We start from the raw sequence: 15,542 nt of genomic DNA, 5'->3' as shown, positions 1-15,542 counted from the left end.
ACGAATACAAATGTTTCACAAAAGTTGACACCATTTTGTCATTTTTTACTAAATCATAACCATATTTGGACATCACTTCTTCATAACTGTACCCTTTAGCCATGTGGTATAGAAAAAACACACAGTGTTGACCACATGTGCTTGATGTAATGGCTTGTATTTGTCTGTTAGAATAATATTGTGTTATGCACGAGGTTTTAAGAAAATCACTAATCATTTTAGAAAACATTTCATAGTCGGGAGCGTTTCCAAAACTGTCAAAAAAATACCCAACATGATCTTCGTTTATGTAGACAGCTAGCCAGTGTTCGCCAGGAAGATCAGATGTGTGTGTATTAATAATCGTCATTGTTGGTAATTTCCTTATGACATTTGTAGGTAATTGGTCACATGCTAACACACCGAGAAAATGTGTATTGACGGCCACTTTGTCCATAACAGCTGTCAGTTCTAAAGTATTCATCAGTAAAAATTCGATCACACTTCGATGATACTATCAAAAACAGCGTACACAATCAAATTTATGGTATGTGGGAGTGGTTGTCTGAAACGGGCCTCCAATCTAATATTACCCGATTTGACCAAGGACACATGTTGACCACATTCTTCATCAGGTGTGAGATTAAACGCGTACAGTGTGTAGCCCTGTAAGAACTCCTGTCTATTAATAGACAAGGCTTGGTTTTTTAAATGTCTTCCTGACGCAAGGGCTAACTGGAAGAACTCTCGCACTGCTGAGCCGGATTGGAAATCGGGTTGATGTGGTTTAGCTGGAAATTGTTGTCCGTCTAAATAGACGGCTAGAAACTCCAAGTCATAATGTTTAAATGCAAATGGGTTCCTATTATAAGCTCCCGTAAAGGCTTGGTTTTCCACCATACACAAAATTATCGACTTTGGTAACGTTCCTAAAAATAAATTTTCTTGATTAGAAACACATGTCCCAGCAGGTATTGAAAATTTTTTTAGACACACTCTATCAATAGGGTATTTAGCAGTTGTCGACAACAAGGCCTGTGCATGACCCAGCCTTACACCCGGTGACACAGACACTTTTTTTACAAATAATGATGCTGAGAGAATATTGACTTTGTATGCCACAGGTGTCAAACTCAAGGCCCGCGGGCCAGATCCGGCCCGCCGCGTCATTTGATCCGGCCCGCGAGAGCTTAAACGACTGTATGATTGTTGTGATGGTTCGAGTCGTTACAGAGACGCGCTTATAATTTAATGCGCTCCTGCGCCTTTAAGAGACAACGTGACATCGTAGTCATGGCAACTAACTTTAACCTTCGCTAAGAAGCCATGTGACTTTTACGGCAAAAGAACGCGGGGTAGCGTAGTCAGTAATGTAAACAATAATAAATAAATACAAATAATTATATTGCAATATAATACCCAAGCATTGTCTGTAAGTAGTGGCGTTTATATTCTCAGTTGTTAGTAAAGAGTATATATAGTAAGAGTATATCACAGCGTTTTACTTACAAATTTACCGTAATTAAATACTGTTGTTACGTTACTATAGCAATTAGTAACTTTACACAAAATTTTAACTCGTTATTTTACGTTTGGTTAAATCTCATATTGTACCAGATGTAACACTTGACTACAGCTGTGTGCTTTTTACTGTATTAGGTTCTTTATTGTTTTTATTGTTTGTATTTTTAATTCATTTTGATGCACACAGTGTATCACACAGCTGGAAAGCAAATAAACCGACTGTATTCTGAAGAGAGCTGTCTGTCTGTCTGTCTGTCTGTCTAGCTGAGAAAGGGGGATAAACTATTAGTGAGGGCAGAATGATTGTCTTAAAAATACACTGTAAAATCCTAAATAAACTGCATCTTTCAAAATGCAGGCTGATTTTGTGACCTGCAAAGTGACACATCCCGCCAGTAGATGATGTTACACATATTTACACATGATCCTAAAATGTACAAGAAGATAAGTAAGAAAATTAAGCATAAGGAGGAAAGTTAATGAAAGTGAAAACAAGTTTGTGCTTCAGGAAGAAAAACCGGTGCGTCTCTTGTGTTATGAGGCTGTGTCTGTGGTAAAGTAGAACAATATAAATGCAGAATTCAGCCTCCAAGAAAAACAGCAATGTGACTGCAATCACAGCAGGATACATTACAATTGGCCCTTCGAGGGCCACCATAATGCTGATGTGGCCCTCGGTGAAAATAAGTTTGACACCCCTGTTGTATGCTAACGCATCATTCCGCATTAGGCAAAATTCATCCTTACAGCGTGTCATTCGAATTTTTATATTAACACCATTAAGCGTCAATTTCTCCTGAAAAAATATGTCGCTATGAATTGGGGTCAACAGTTCCACCACATTGCTACCATCTGTAAATGCTGCCCTCTTTGTCAAGCCTTGGTTGTTCCCTGCAGGGTTTGTTTCGTCCATATGCCCAGCTGTGTCCTGATAAAATAGCCCCGCAGAAAAGATGTGGTTTGGCTATACTAAACCCTCTCTTGAACAGCGGTATAGCCATTCTAAATAAATTTCTAAAAATCCCTCCAAAGCCGGCACCATACATTGCCAGACTACCTGTATAGACCGGCATGAGGCCTCCGGCCTGATTTTGATAGTAAGAAATGTAACGTTCGGGGTCCATGGCATGTCTGTTGAAAGTATCCATTTTCAAAACCTAATTGCTTGTTTTACAGGTCTAAAATGTAGCATTACAACCACTTTCCCGTAGCAAAAATTTACGTGTTGGTTCTGGTCAGTTTTCACTTCTATGGCGATATCGTTTATTTGTGTCTTTGCTATCGATAAGTAGTGTTGATTGTTGTATCTAATAGTGACAGTATCATGGTTGTCCCCTGTTATATGTACACATCTTAACAAGGGTACAAAACTGTCACCAACTATCTGGTAATCAATGATGTCTGTGTAAACAAACATCGCATAGAAACCACCATAGATTTCGGCCGGGTGTTTCGCGTACTGTTTCTGTTCAACATCTGAATCTTTCGTTTTAACACTACACTCTAGTAACACCCCAGGTGTAAAACCTAAAATAATGGCTAGTTTACCATAAAATTTCAGCCCTATATCAGACCGCGTCTTAATAAAAACCTTGTGTCTTATTTGGTCATAACTAAGAACTATCGAATGTTCTGCTATATGAATGTTAATCACATCAACCAATGCTTGTATATTGTTATAATATCCAGTGGGTAGCGTTATTTTTGTTGTTTTACCCAATTTTTTGTCATTTACTCTAAATGTGGCATCTGTCTCGCAAAATGTATTCCATGTTCGTGGGTACTGAAACTCTAACACACCTACTTCCCAGTCACCTTTTAAATCGATGGGTTTAGTTAGTTTTGTTCTATAATTAGAAATTTGGTTGTCAGGGTACACAGACCTAGACGAATTGCTCAGCAAAGTGACACAAAAACCGTTGTCATCCATATTGTCCAAGCATGTAAATGAACTATTTTACGTAGTTACACATCTTTTAAGGCCTTTCTATGTCCACTACATCATTTTCAGAAACCCACCTGTTAAATTTTGATGGCCATCCTAACCATTTCACTAATACCATTGTTTTTTTACCCTGTTTCTTCTTATCTAAAATTTTTTCAACTTTAAACGCTTTATCCCTAGACATGTGGATTTTTTGCAACTCTTCTTCATAGAAACTACCTTGTATAATATCACCGTCATAATCTTCCAATCTATATACGGGCGGATGTCGTTGAATACATTCTGATATGGTGAAATACTCCTGTGTATAGTTCTCTTCATAGCCCTTTGTAAATTGACCCCTGACTTTAGAAATACGCACAACATCACCAACCTTGTACCTCAAGGCGGTTTTCTTGTCTAGTTTGTTTTGTTCACCATACAATGTTTCAAACACAATAGATTAATTTTCTTTTGACACTTCGACAGGCTTCATTTTGATACTACGGTGGTAACTATCGTTGTAACCACGCATTATATCTTGTAAAACATCAATGTGTTAGGGTTAGTTAATAACCCACCAAAGACTAGGGGGGAACCCAAAGGCGAGTGCACAAACAACAAAACCCAGAAGTGATAATACGATATTTTATTTAAACAAATAATAAATAAACGACAAAAACAAACAACCAAAAAGATAACAGAAAACGAGAGGGGAGCGGCAGGAGCGGTACTGGAAGCGCCGGGGAACTGCAGGGCGGACTGATGACCAGGAGTGATGAACCGGAATGCAGGATGACCAGGAATGGCAGGAGAACCAGGAATGGCAGGAACGCAGGAGAACCAAGAACGGCAGGAATGCAGGATGACCAGGAACGGCGGAACGGCAGGAAAACCAGGAACGGCAGGAACACAGGAGAACCAGGAACGGCAGGAACATAGGAGAACCAGGAACGGCAGGAACACAGGAAACCAGGAACGGCAGGAACGCAGGAACGGGGGGAAGGTCTAGGAGGCGATGAAAAACAAAATACGTTAAAGAGGAGAAGGTACAAGAAGAGGACTCACGGTTTAAGGACACAACGAACGGCCGTCTGTGTACCGTATGGCAAGCAGACAATCTGGCGACGAGTGAGAGAAAAGCCGGCGTTTAAATGCAGGAGTTGATGAGATGGGGAATGAGGCGCAGGTGTGTGTGGGGTCCGCCCTCCAGCGATCTATTGGCTGGAACCGCAGCAACCTCCGAAAACAGTACCGCTCCAGGCCGCTAGGGGGAGAAGGGAGCCAAACGGGAAAACAAACGCAAACCACCACCAAGAACAAAAGCGATCGGGGAAACTAAAGAAAACGGAGAAAAACAAAATACAAACCGGAATGAAAACAAAACGCTGGGAAACCCTGAAAATGAAAGGTAAGTGCTGGCGGATCCTAACAAATGTACCTTTTGGAATTTATAGCCGTTAGATATCTTTTGAGGAACTCTACCTTCTTCTAGTATGGACGCAAATGCCTTTGAGACTTCCAAACCCGACTTAATTTTTAACAAACGGGTCCATTTGCTAAATACGTCAATACATGTCAACATATATTTATAATCATCATTTTCCCTAGAATATGCACTCATATCAACAAGATCGGCTTGGAATTGAGAGTCAATTCCATACTATAACCCTGTTTCTTTTGTAATTATGTCGTATGGGTTTGTGAAGTGTGTACGCATCCTCACCAGCTAACCAGTCTGAAACCTGTTGATCAGACAGACACACGCCAGCATTCTCTAAAACACCCCGTTTCAAAAGATTTTTACCGCCTAATGAACCTGAATTAGCCGGCGTGTAATAAACAGTTCTTAAAAGATTTGCCATGTTGATAGACGACATTGCAGAAAATAATGACCCCCAGATTTGTTTGGTTGACTGTTTTATTCAAAAACTCACAATGTATCAATGAAATCTAGAAATTTCACACACACATCTACATTTCTCTCTACTAGATGTTCAACAAGTGTTTCAACCACTTTACAAACATTAATCGGCTTCATTGTTGAAAGTTTTATCACACAAATGTCTAATATGTATGCGCATAGGCGCAAAGCACATGACTGATTTTTACTGTATTGTCACTTGTAGACATAAGAGACAGAATTTTACTAACAGTCACATGGGCAGCATCGTTAGAATCTATACATAACTGTGTCAAATAACACCAATCATCTGACGTCAATTTAACAATATTTAATTGGTTCTTGAAATTTTGTAAACGTTTAGCATCAACAACATACTGTACATGCTATTAAACAATCTAAAATCATCCACACTATCGACAATACATTTATACAACAAACTTCTCAAATCATTGCTTACTCGATGTTTTAACAAGTGGTCTGCCAACCCCTGGAAGCCGCAGACATTCCCCATCGTGACTTAAACAGCCCTGCAAGTCTTTAAACCAATTTTCCAACCGTCAACAGCGTCGGCTACAAACTGTTCGGATGTGTGATCAACCAGCTTTTCTCTTATTTCCTCTAGCTTTTCCACAATGTATGGCTCGCACTGTAATTCACAGACAACTGTTTCGGCACAACCTTGAATTTTTAGAAGTGGTAAACGTATTCCAGCATGCTTTAGAAGTTCTGCTATGACATGTTTTAACCCCGGTGTGAACAGAGTCTCTGTTATATCTTTATAGTATTTTTCAAAAAAGAAAATATCCGGCTCAAACAGACACGAATGTCGAAGTTGACTGGGGTGATTCACTTCACAACCGAGACATGTTTCCTTCAGTTTGTTGTCTATTATGTGTTGCAGGATTACAACAACGGCTGACTTTATTCGTTTTAATGCAGTACTGCATACTTGTCCATCCACATCATCGATTGGCTCAGCTATAGCTTTCGCTTCAAGAGTATCAACGAGTGTTTCGCTATCTTCATTACCATCTGGTAACTTCTGATGTCTAGATGCCGACCCCTCCAATGGATCTGGTGAAAAAACCGATGGCGATAGGTATGTCATATTCATATTTCCAAGATGGACGCCAAACTGGTCCAGTGAGCAGTCGTCTGACAAGGCGTTGAACACCATTGATTCATCATAGCTGTAGTTCACAGCTCCACAGCACATGTCGATCGGCGCGTATTCAAGGCCCGGCCTTTGATATTTTCCACACCATTCGGCCCCATGGTTGTCGGGATGGTCTGCTGGAAGAAAATCCTCAAACATGTTGACCTGCGTGATGACTCCATCTTGATGTTCTACTCCGTGAATGTGGTGGATGTTTCTTTTAACAGAGAAAGCGGGTAGGCAGTGATACTCTTTGTCCAACCCACAAATGTCATAAGCCCGAGAATCAAATAGGTTAATTTTAACTTCCTTAATGTGGTCGTGATGACTACTGTCATATGCTTTGACACAACTCTTCTTTCTTGGTGCAAAAACCAAATTGTTTTCACGATCACTAGAACTAACAGTTGGTGTAACTGTAGAATATCTAAAAAGCGGCTGATTTACACACACGGTAGACATTTTAAAGCATTTGTCTTAGAAATCCAACAGTGTGTGAATGCTTAAATACTATATACATCGTCACAGCATGGGGTTTGTCATAAAACCTTTGTTGTTAGAAACATTGGTGTGTGTGTGTGTGTGTGTGTGTGTGTGTGGGTGTGTGTGTGTGGGTGTGTGTGTGTGTGTGGGCTGGGGTGGGAGGGTCTGTGGTAGGGGGGTCTGTGGGACCCATGGCATGTCAGTCAACATGACCTGTCAATCAAACTAGCCTGTCGCTCACAGAGGCGGGGGCAGAGGGGGTCATAAATAAGGGTCATAAATCATATTTTGATAGATAGTGTATGATATTTACTACTCATGTTGTATTTTATCAAGTTTAACCCATATTACACACTACAACACTTTTACCTTTTATTAAATGATAAAAAACAGATTTTTTTCAGATTTTATTCATAACTTCAATAGCATTTAAAGTCGTCAGCATATTAGTAACTTCAATAGCTTTTAAAATATTTATGAAATTGCTATAAAACCAGTTGTATTTTATCAAGTGTAACCCACATTACACTCTACATTTCTTACACTGAAACTGTCACCCTTTTTTACATAATAAAAACAGATTTTTATTAATAATTTCAATAGCTTTTAAAGTATTTTTTATATTGCTCTAAAACAAGTTGTATATTATCAGTTGTAACCCACATTACATACTACACTTCTATACTGACACTGTCACCCTTTATTATATAATAAAAACTGATTTTTTCTAATAATTTCAATGGCTTTTAAAGTATTCGTCATATTGCTCAAAAACAAGTTGTATTTTATCAGGTGTAACCCACATTATATACTACAACTCTTATACTGACACTGTCACCCTTTTTCATGATAGAAAAAAGATTTCTATTAAATAACTTCAATAGGTTTTAAAGTATTCGTCATATTGCTCTAAAACAGTTGTATTTTATTAAGTGTAACCCACATTACATACTACAACTCTTATACTGACACTGTCACCCTTTATTACATATTAAAATCTGATTTTTATTTAATAACTTCATTATCTTTTAAAGTATTTGTTATATTGCTCCAAAACAAGTTGTATTTTATCAAGTGTAACCCACATTACAAACTACAATTTTTATACTGACACTGTCATCCTGTCACCCTTTATTACATAATAAAAACAGATTTTTTTAATAACTTCAATAGCTTTTAAAGTATTTTTCATATTGCTTCAGAACAAGTTGTATATTATCAAGTGTAACCCACATTACATACTACAACTCTTACACTGACACTTTCACCCTTTATTTCATAATATAAACGAATACTGGTTATTATATTTACTACTTTTATAGAAAGGCTTTTTTGTTTAGAGAGAGAGAGAGAGTAATAATAATAATAATGCTGGGCAAGCCATAGCTTAGTGGTTAGGGTACTGGACTAGTAATCATAAGATCGCTGGTTCAAGCCCCACCACTGCCAGGTTGCTGCTGTCGGGCCCTTGAGCAAGGCCCCTAACCCTCAATTGCTCAGACTGTATACTGTGACTGTACTGTAAGTCGCTTTGGATAAAGGCATCTGCTAAATGTTAAAAATGTAAATGTAAAAAAATACTAGCTAACATCTTTAACCAGCAATGTGCCATCACAGTATAACCAACCTTGGACAAGCATTGACTCTTTGAGCAGGGCAGTAACTTAAGGAATATGCTGTCAAATGTTTGAACTATATAATGCTTGTCCAGCCCTAGCTTGTCAATTTTGAAAGAATTACACTGTGGTAGTAATTTTTACCTCGTTTTGTTAGGAAATTTGTACGTTGCTTTTTTTTATTTGGCCAAAAGATGGCGACAGATTGTGTACCATGGACTAAACTATAACGCCCGCCCGCCCGTCTAATCCATTCAATAACACATTTATCTAGTTGTTAAAATGTGCTTTTTAAAAAATATTATTGCACTATTATAATAATTTAAAACAAGTGTCAGTTTGGTTTGCAGTGCATCATCACAACAATTACTTAAAATTACAGCTAGGGTCAGTTATATACCATAAAGTTTGTGCTTTGAGTTTGTACATGTTAAAATCATTGACGAACAGACCGTTTTAAGTTTTGACAGGATACCAAGTGATTTAGTGTTTCAGCTTTTATTTTGTCTCATTCTTCCTGCAAACACGTCTTAAGAGCTTGCACTTTTGGCCTTTACGCACTGAAATTCCTCCTGATTCCTTCAATGGTTTAATGATATTTTGCACTGTAGAGGGAGAAATATGCTAATCCCTTGCAATCTTTCTTTGAGGTTCATTGTTTGTAAACATTTCAATAATTTTCTCACACAGTTGTTGACAAACTGGAGATCCTCTGATAGATCATCAAAGACTTTTCCGGATGCTGCTTTTGTACCAAACCATGATTACAATCACCTTTTGACATCACCTGTTTACAATCGCATCATTATTTCATTTTTTACCTCATTACTAGCCCTAAATTGCCCCCATCCCAACTTTTTTTGGAATGTGTTGCAGGCCTGAAATGCAGGAATGGAATAGCTTTGTGGAGAACAACAGAAGTGATTTTGTTTGATTTTAAAATTGGTATAACTACACCAGCACCGGGTTTCTGAACTCCCCGGTTCAAAACTCGGTGTTACCACCGGTCGGCTGGGCGCCATCTAGCGGGCATAATTGGCAGTGCCTGCAGCAGATACTAATTGGCCATCGTATCTGCAGGGTGGGGGCCAGACTATGTGTGGGTGGGTCTTCATACGCTGTGTAAGGACTCTCACTGGCAGAAGAGAATGTGCAGAATGCAGGGGCGAGAAGAGGAGGGCTGTACACGTGTCGGAAGAGGCGTGTACAGTGACGTGCTCTCTTTGGATGCAATCTGGCATCTATCAGCAGCGGAAGACAAAATTGAGTGAGCTAAATCGGGAGGAAAATGGGGAGAAAATGCATTTAAAAAAAAAATTGTATAACTGTGGCGATGTGATGTCATGCATCATGTGATGTTGGTAAGATGGTAAGATACGTATGAGGTGGCATGCATACTGCACACTTGCTGCTTTGCCTGCCGAACAGTGTGCATTGCCTCGAATTTAGTATGTACTGTAATGTCGATTCCTAGCCAGACCTTCACAGTCAACATCAGTGCCAGCTCTTTTTTACTATATAGGCACAACTTCCCACAGACACACTCCAATGTCTCATTATTAGCCTTTCCAGAGAGGTGGAAATTCATGGCCAGGTGTACACACACTTTAAACTTGTATCATATTGTATTTAAGCAATAGAACACGAGAGGGAGTGTGTTATCGCGAATAACATCATGGCTGTGATTCGGTCGCAGGCACGAGCCGAAGGCGAATACCGTAGACCATCACAGCCGTGATGTTATTCGCGATAACACACTCCCTCTCGTGTTCTATTGCTTTTATTGTTAAGGTTGGCACTAGGCCAGTAAGGTTTGTTAGGAACCACAAAGCGAACACCAACCACAGACACAGAGATTAAGTCAATGAGTTTATTTATTAAACACCAAAAGTACCAAAAAACCAGTGGCACTAGGGAGCGGCAGCAGTGGTGATCAAACCGCTGAGCAGGGAAGAGGGAGGAGATGAGCAGGAACCAAGGAGAAGGCAGGGAGAACCGGCAGGAGTGCTGGAGGCAGGAGGAACTGGGAGGATGGTCGGAGAAGGCAGCAGTAGAGCAGGAGGCGGATGGAACCAGACAGCCGGCAGGAGGATCGGTGGCAGAGTTGGAGCCAGGTGAATCTAGGTAGAAGGCAGGAGAAACCGGCGGAAGCACTGGAGCCAGGAACAAGGAACACCGGAAATCCAGGGGAAGCAAAGAGCTGTAGAAAAGTTCACAAAACCAAGAGATCTGAGCAGTCTTTCAAACTGGTATCATCAGACAATCTGGTGAAGAGTGGTGGAAAGTCAGAGCCTTATGAAGGCTGGGGAATGAGGAGTTAATTGGGAACAGGTGAGCTCAATCAGCACTGGGAGAGATCTATTGGCTGGGGAATTTGGCTGATGATCCCTTTGGCTCCACCAGGTGTCGCCAGAATGTTCCAATGCAAGGTATAATGATAAAACCAGCCTGGTGGAACTCCTAACATTTATACAACAGTTTTTACAAAATAAAGAAAGAAAATAAATCAAAGAAGCCCTGAATTTCATAATAAATACAGTGTATCACAAAAGTGAGTACACCTCTCACATTTCTGCAGATATTTAAGTATATCTTTTCATGGGACAACACTGACAAAATGACACTTTGACACAATGAAAAGTAGTCTGTGTGCAGCTTATATAACAGTGTAAATTTATTCTTCCCTCAAAATAACTCAATATACAGCCATTAATGTCTAAACCACCGGCCACAAAAGTGAGTACACCCCTAACAGACTACACCCCTAAATGTCCAAATTGAGCACTGCTTGTCATTTTCCCTCCAAAATGTCATGTGACTCGTTAGTGTTACTAGGTCTCAGGTGTGCATAGGGAGCAGGTGTGTTCAATTTAGTAGTACAGCTCTCACACTCTCTCATACTGGTCACTGAAAGTTCCAACATGGCACCTCATGGCAAAGAACTATCTGAGGATCTTAAAAGACGAATTGTTGCGCTACATGAAGATGGCCAAGGCTACAAGAAGATTGCCAACACCCTGAAACTGAGCTGCAGCACAGTGGCCAAGATCATCCAGCGTTTTAAAAGAGCAGGGTCCACTCAGAACAGACCTCACGTTGGTCGTCCAAAGAAGCTGAGTGCACGTGCTCAGCGTCACATCCAACTGCTGTCTTTGAAAGATAGGCGCAGGAGTGCTGTCAGCATTGCTGCAGAGATTGAAAAGGTGGGGGATCAGCCTGTCAGTGCTCAGACCATACGCCGCACACTACATCAAATTGGTCTGCATGGCTGTCACCCCAGAAGGAAGCCTCTTCTGAAGTCTCTACACAAGAAAGCCCACAAACAGTTTGCTGAAGACATGTCAACAAAGGACATGGATTACTGGAACCATGTCCTATGGTCTGATGAGACCAAGATTAATTTGTTTGGTTCAGATGGTCTCAAGCATGTGTGGCGGCAATCAGGTGAGGAGTACAAAGATAAGTGTGTCATGCCTACAGTCAAGCATGGTGGTGGGAATGCCATGGTCTGGGGCTGCATGAGTGCAGCAGGTGTTGGGGAGTTACATTTCATTAAGGGAAACATGAACTCCAATATGTACTGTGAAATACTGAAGCAGAGCATGATCCCCTCCCTCCGGAAACTGGGTCGCAGGGCAGTGTTCCAGCATGATAATGACCCCAAACACACCTCTAAGACGACCACTGCTTTATTGAAGAGGCTGAGGGTAAAGGTGATGGACTGGCCAAGCATGTCTCCAGACCTAAACCCAATAGAACATCTTTGGGGCATCCTCAAGCGGAAGGTGGAGGAGCGCAAAGTCTCGAATATCCGCCAGCTCCGTGATGTCGTCATGGAGGAGTGGAAAAGCATTCCAGTGGCAACCTGTGAAGCTCTGGTAAACTCCATGCCCAGGAGAGTTAAGGCAGTTCTGGGAAATAATGGTGGCCACACAAAATATTGACACTTCAGGAACTTTCACTAAGGGGTGTACTCACTTTTGTTGCCGGTGGTTTAGACATTAATGGCTGTATATTGAGTTATTTTGAGGGAAGAATAAATTTACACTGTTATATAAGCTGCACACAGACTACTTTTCATTGTGTCAAAGTGTCATTTTGTCAGTGTTGTCCCATGAAAAGATATACTTAAATATCTGCAGAAATGTGAGAGGTGTACTCACTTTTGTGATACACTGTATGCTTTAATATTGACAATACCTTCCGCCAAAAAGTAGTTCCACAACGAATATAAAGTTTAACACTACAAAGCAGACATCCCAAGTTGCAAAAACTCATTTCAGGGAGGTAAGAACAACAAGAAGAAAAAGTCAAGAACCTCCGAAGAGAAAAAAAAGAAACAAAAATCATCTTGCACACACCAAAGGATATTGGTGAGAACAGAACTCTTAGGAGCTGCTAACTGGGCTATTAAGCTAACTGTTCGCGTTACAAACACATTAATGTTCCCTACATAGTGCACTAGATTGTGTATCGGATAACGCATTCATGTTCACTACATAGTGCGCTAGATTGTATATCAGATAACGGATTTAAAACGCGATCAGGAAAAAAAGGCTGTGTCGCCTGCATGCGCGTTTGTGTGCATGAAGCTTGTCGTTACTGGCAACGCGTCAGCGGAGTAATACCATTGTGGTGTGAAAAGACCGTGCTGTTATCACGAATATCAGCACAGTTAGAACGCTTCTCAACCAATCAGATTGTAAGGTCGGAACTACCTGTTGTATAAATGATAATATACAACCCCAGATCAGGAAAAGTTCCAGCATTTCAGGCCTAAAACACGTTCCAAAAAAAATGCTGGCCTGAGGCCAATTTAGGGCAAGTAATTAGGTTAATTATTAAGGTATTTACTGTTAATTGTCCAATCATTAATGTATTCTATATAATTTATTAATTTATATTCTTTACTTTCTCCTTATCTGGGTCAGGGTGAGATTAGAGTCTACCTGTACATTGGACAGGGGGCCTATAATCCATTCTCTTGCTCTCTCATTGCTTTGTATTCTCATTTGTAAACATTAGATACTGTAGGTGGGGGCTGGTCTATTTTGGCTTGGTAGGCTAGCATCATAGTTTTTAAATGTTATGCAGTAATGTAGAAGGTATACACAATTTTAGGTGTAAACGTTTAATAGTGTAGCTTGCATTTGTGCATTTTTCTATACTGTGTTTTTTTTTCCACTGGTTGGCCCATTCCAAAAAAAACCCAAATGTGTCCAGATCTCCAAAGGCACAAACATTCTCTGTTTTTTTGGGGGGTTTTTCTGGAGCTGAAAAATGCTGTATCTGGTTATAGCCCAAGCTTGAGGAAATACTCTATGTTTGCATCTTTTTTTTCTTTAAAGAGCTGAAACAAGCTGTCACTGGTTAAAGCCCTGAAGAAAATGCTATTTTGGCTTTGGCTGCACAGCAGTACAAATGCATTCTTTAAAAGTAACTAACTGTTTTTGGCTTTGTATTGTTCTTACTGACATGTTTTGTTTAAAACATTCTTTATGGCCAATTATGACCTTTCCTAAGGGAAAGTTATGAACTGACACATTAACAATGGGGGGGGGGGGGGTCTGTGTTATTTTTACTATTGTAAAAACAATAGTAAATTATTTCAATAAATCAACAAAGCTTAGATTCCGTATGACTTTCTAAAGTATTTCATAACTGAAGCAAAATGATGTAGCTGCAGATTCTAGAGATACATTATAGCACAGTATTACATTTATAAATGGTCTAAAGAGAGGATTTGGTAATGTGGCAGCACAAAAGTAGCTGACTAGTTAGTAAATATGTAATACACCTGTTTTAGTATGTGAAAAAATACAGTTCCCGTGAATCAGTGTGGCATCAATCAAAATGTAGTCTGGGAATGGGACCCCCTCTAGGCTCTGGTTGGAAACCAGCATAGTGTAGTGTAGTACAGTATATTTGAATTTCTCCCTGGTCTTAAGGGTAAATTGATCAAATTGATTAAAACCCTACTTTTAAGTAAAGCAGTGTTTGTTTTATATTTAACATTTAATTGTTTTCCTTTCATCTTTGTTCCTGATAAAAAATACCATGGATGTGTATCCCAATTATCAGTCAGCCATATACTTGGAACAAACCTTCTAACAAACAATGGCCAGAGGCAAGGATCAAACCCAGGTTCTCAAGACCCATGTTAATGTACAACACCCACACCCGGCTAACTGTTATATCTGACTTTTCAAAACGATATTAATGTTTGTTTCTCTGAGGGTGGCATATCAAGACGGTCCTGGGTTCGATTCCCAGGTGGAGCGGTCTGGGTCCTTTCTGTGTGGAGTTTGCATGTTCTCCTTGTGTCTGTGTGGATTTCCTCAGAGAACCCACCACAACCCTAAATAGGATAAAGTGGTGATAAACAGACAGTGAATATTTATTTGTAAAGAATGCAGCCTTGGAATGAAGTTTCAAAAAAAATATTTGGAACAAACCTTCTAACAAACAATGGCCAGAGGCAAGGATCAAACGGGGGGAATTAGGGGAAAAAGTGGGAAAAATAGAAAATAAAAAAAAAAAAGAAAAAAGAAGGTCCTGGGTTCGATTCCCTGGTGGAGCAGTCTGGGTCCTTTCTGTGTGGAGTTTGCATGTTCTCCCTGTGTCTGAGTGGATTTCCTCAGAGTACAACAAAATAGGATGAAGAATGATTGTTTGTTTGTAAAGAATACATCCTTGGTATGAGGTTCCTACAGTTTTGTTTATGTAAATAATATGCAGACATGAAATCCCCGCTCTGCAGTGACATCATCACTCTCCACCTACCGAACGAGTCGGCTCGCCTCCAGTCGTGGATTCTATAATACCGTGCAAAGCATCCAATCAGCGTCGCGCTCTGGGAATCCCGCAACGCGATTGGCTCAGATGCACGTCAATCAAAGATTATCAGTGGGGCGAGTCGAGAAGCTTTAAAAGGCTGAGGGAGGACTCGGCTGT

General features: G+C 40.1%; 1 protein-coding gene and 1 long non-coding RNA gene across 3 annotated transcripts in view; one reads left to right on the top strand and one right to left on the bottom strand.

Moving 5' to 3' along the window:
• Positions 1-4,061: 4,061 nt before the first annotated feature.
• Positions 4,062-4,731, bottom strand: LOC134330971 (uncharacterized). Its single transcript, XR_010015057.1, has 2 exons — positions 4,530-4,731; positions 4,062-4,435 (listed from the first exon to the last, which is right to left on the bottom strand). It is a non-coding gene; the product is annotated as an uncharacterized LOC134330971 (long non-coding RNA).
• Positions 4,727-15,542, top strand: part of LOC134330970 (rho GTPase-activating protein 26-like) — a 166,944-nt gene continuing 156,128 nt past the window's right edge. Inside the window, exons 1-2 of one of the 2 annotated variants that reach the window (XM_063012290.1) lie at positions 4,727-4,838; positions 6,235-6,432. In XM_063012290.1, coding sequence (XP_062868360.1) covers positions 6,387-6,432 — 46 coding nt within the window. In that variant the 5' untranslated portion in view covers positions 4,727-4,838; positions 6,235-6,386. The remainder of the gene's footprint in view (positions 4,839-6,234; positions 6,433-15,542) is intronic. The other variant, XM_063012291.1, reaches the window with a different exon arrangement.

This window comes from Trichomycterus rosablanca, chromosome 16, assembly GCF_030014385.1.
Source record: "Trichomycterus rosablanca isolate fTriRos1 chromosome 16, fTriRos1.hap1, whole genome shotgun sequence".
Lineage (NCBI taxonomy): Eukaryota > Metazoa > Chordata > Actinopteri > Siluriformes > Trichomycteridae > Trichomycterus > Trichomycterus rosablanca.
This window is presented reverse-complemented; position numbering and strand designations above follow the sequence as displayed.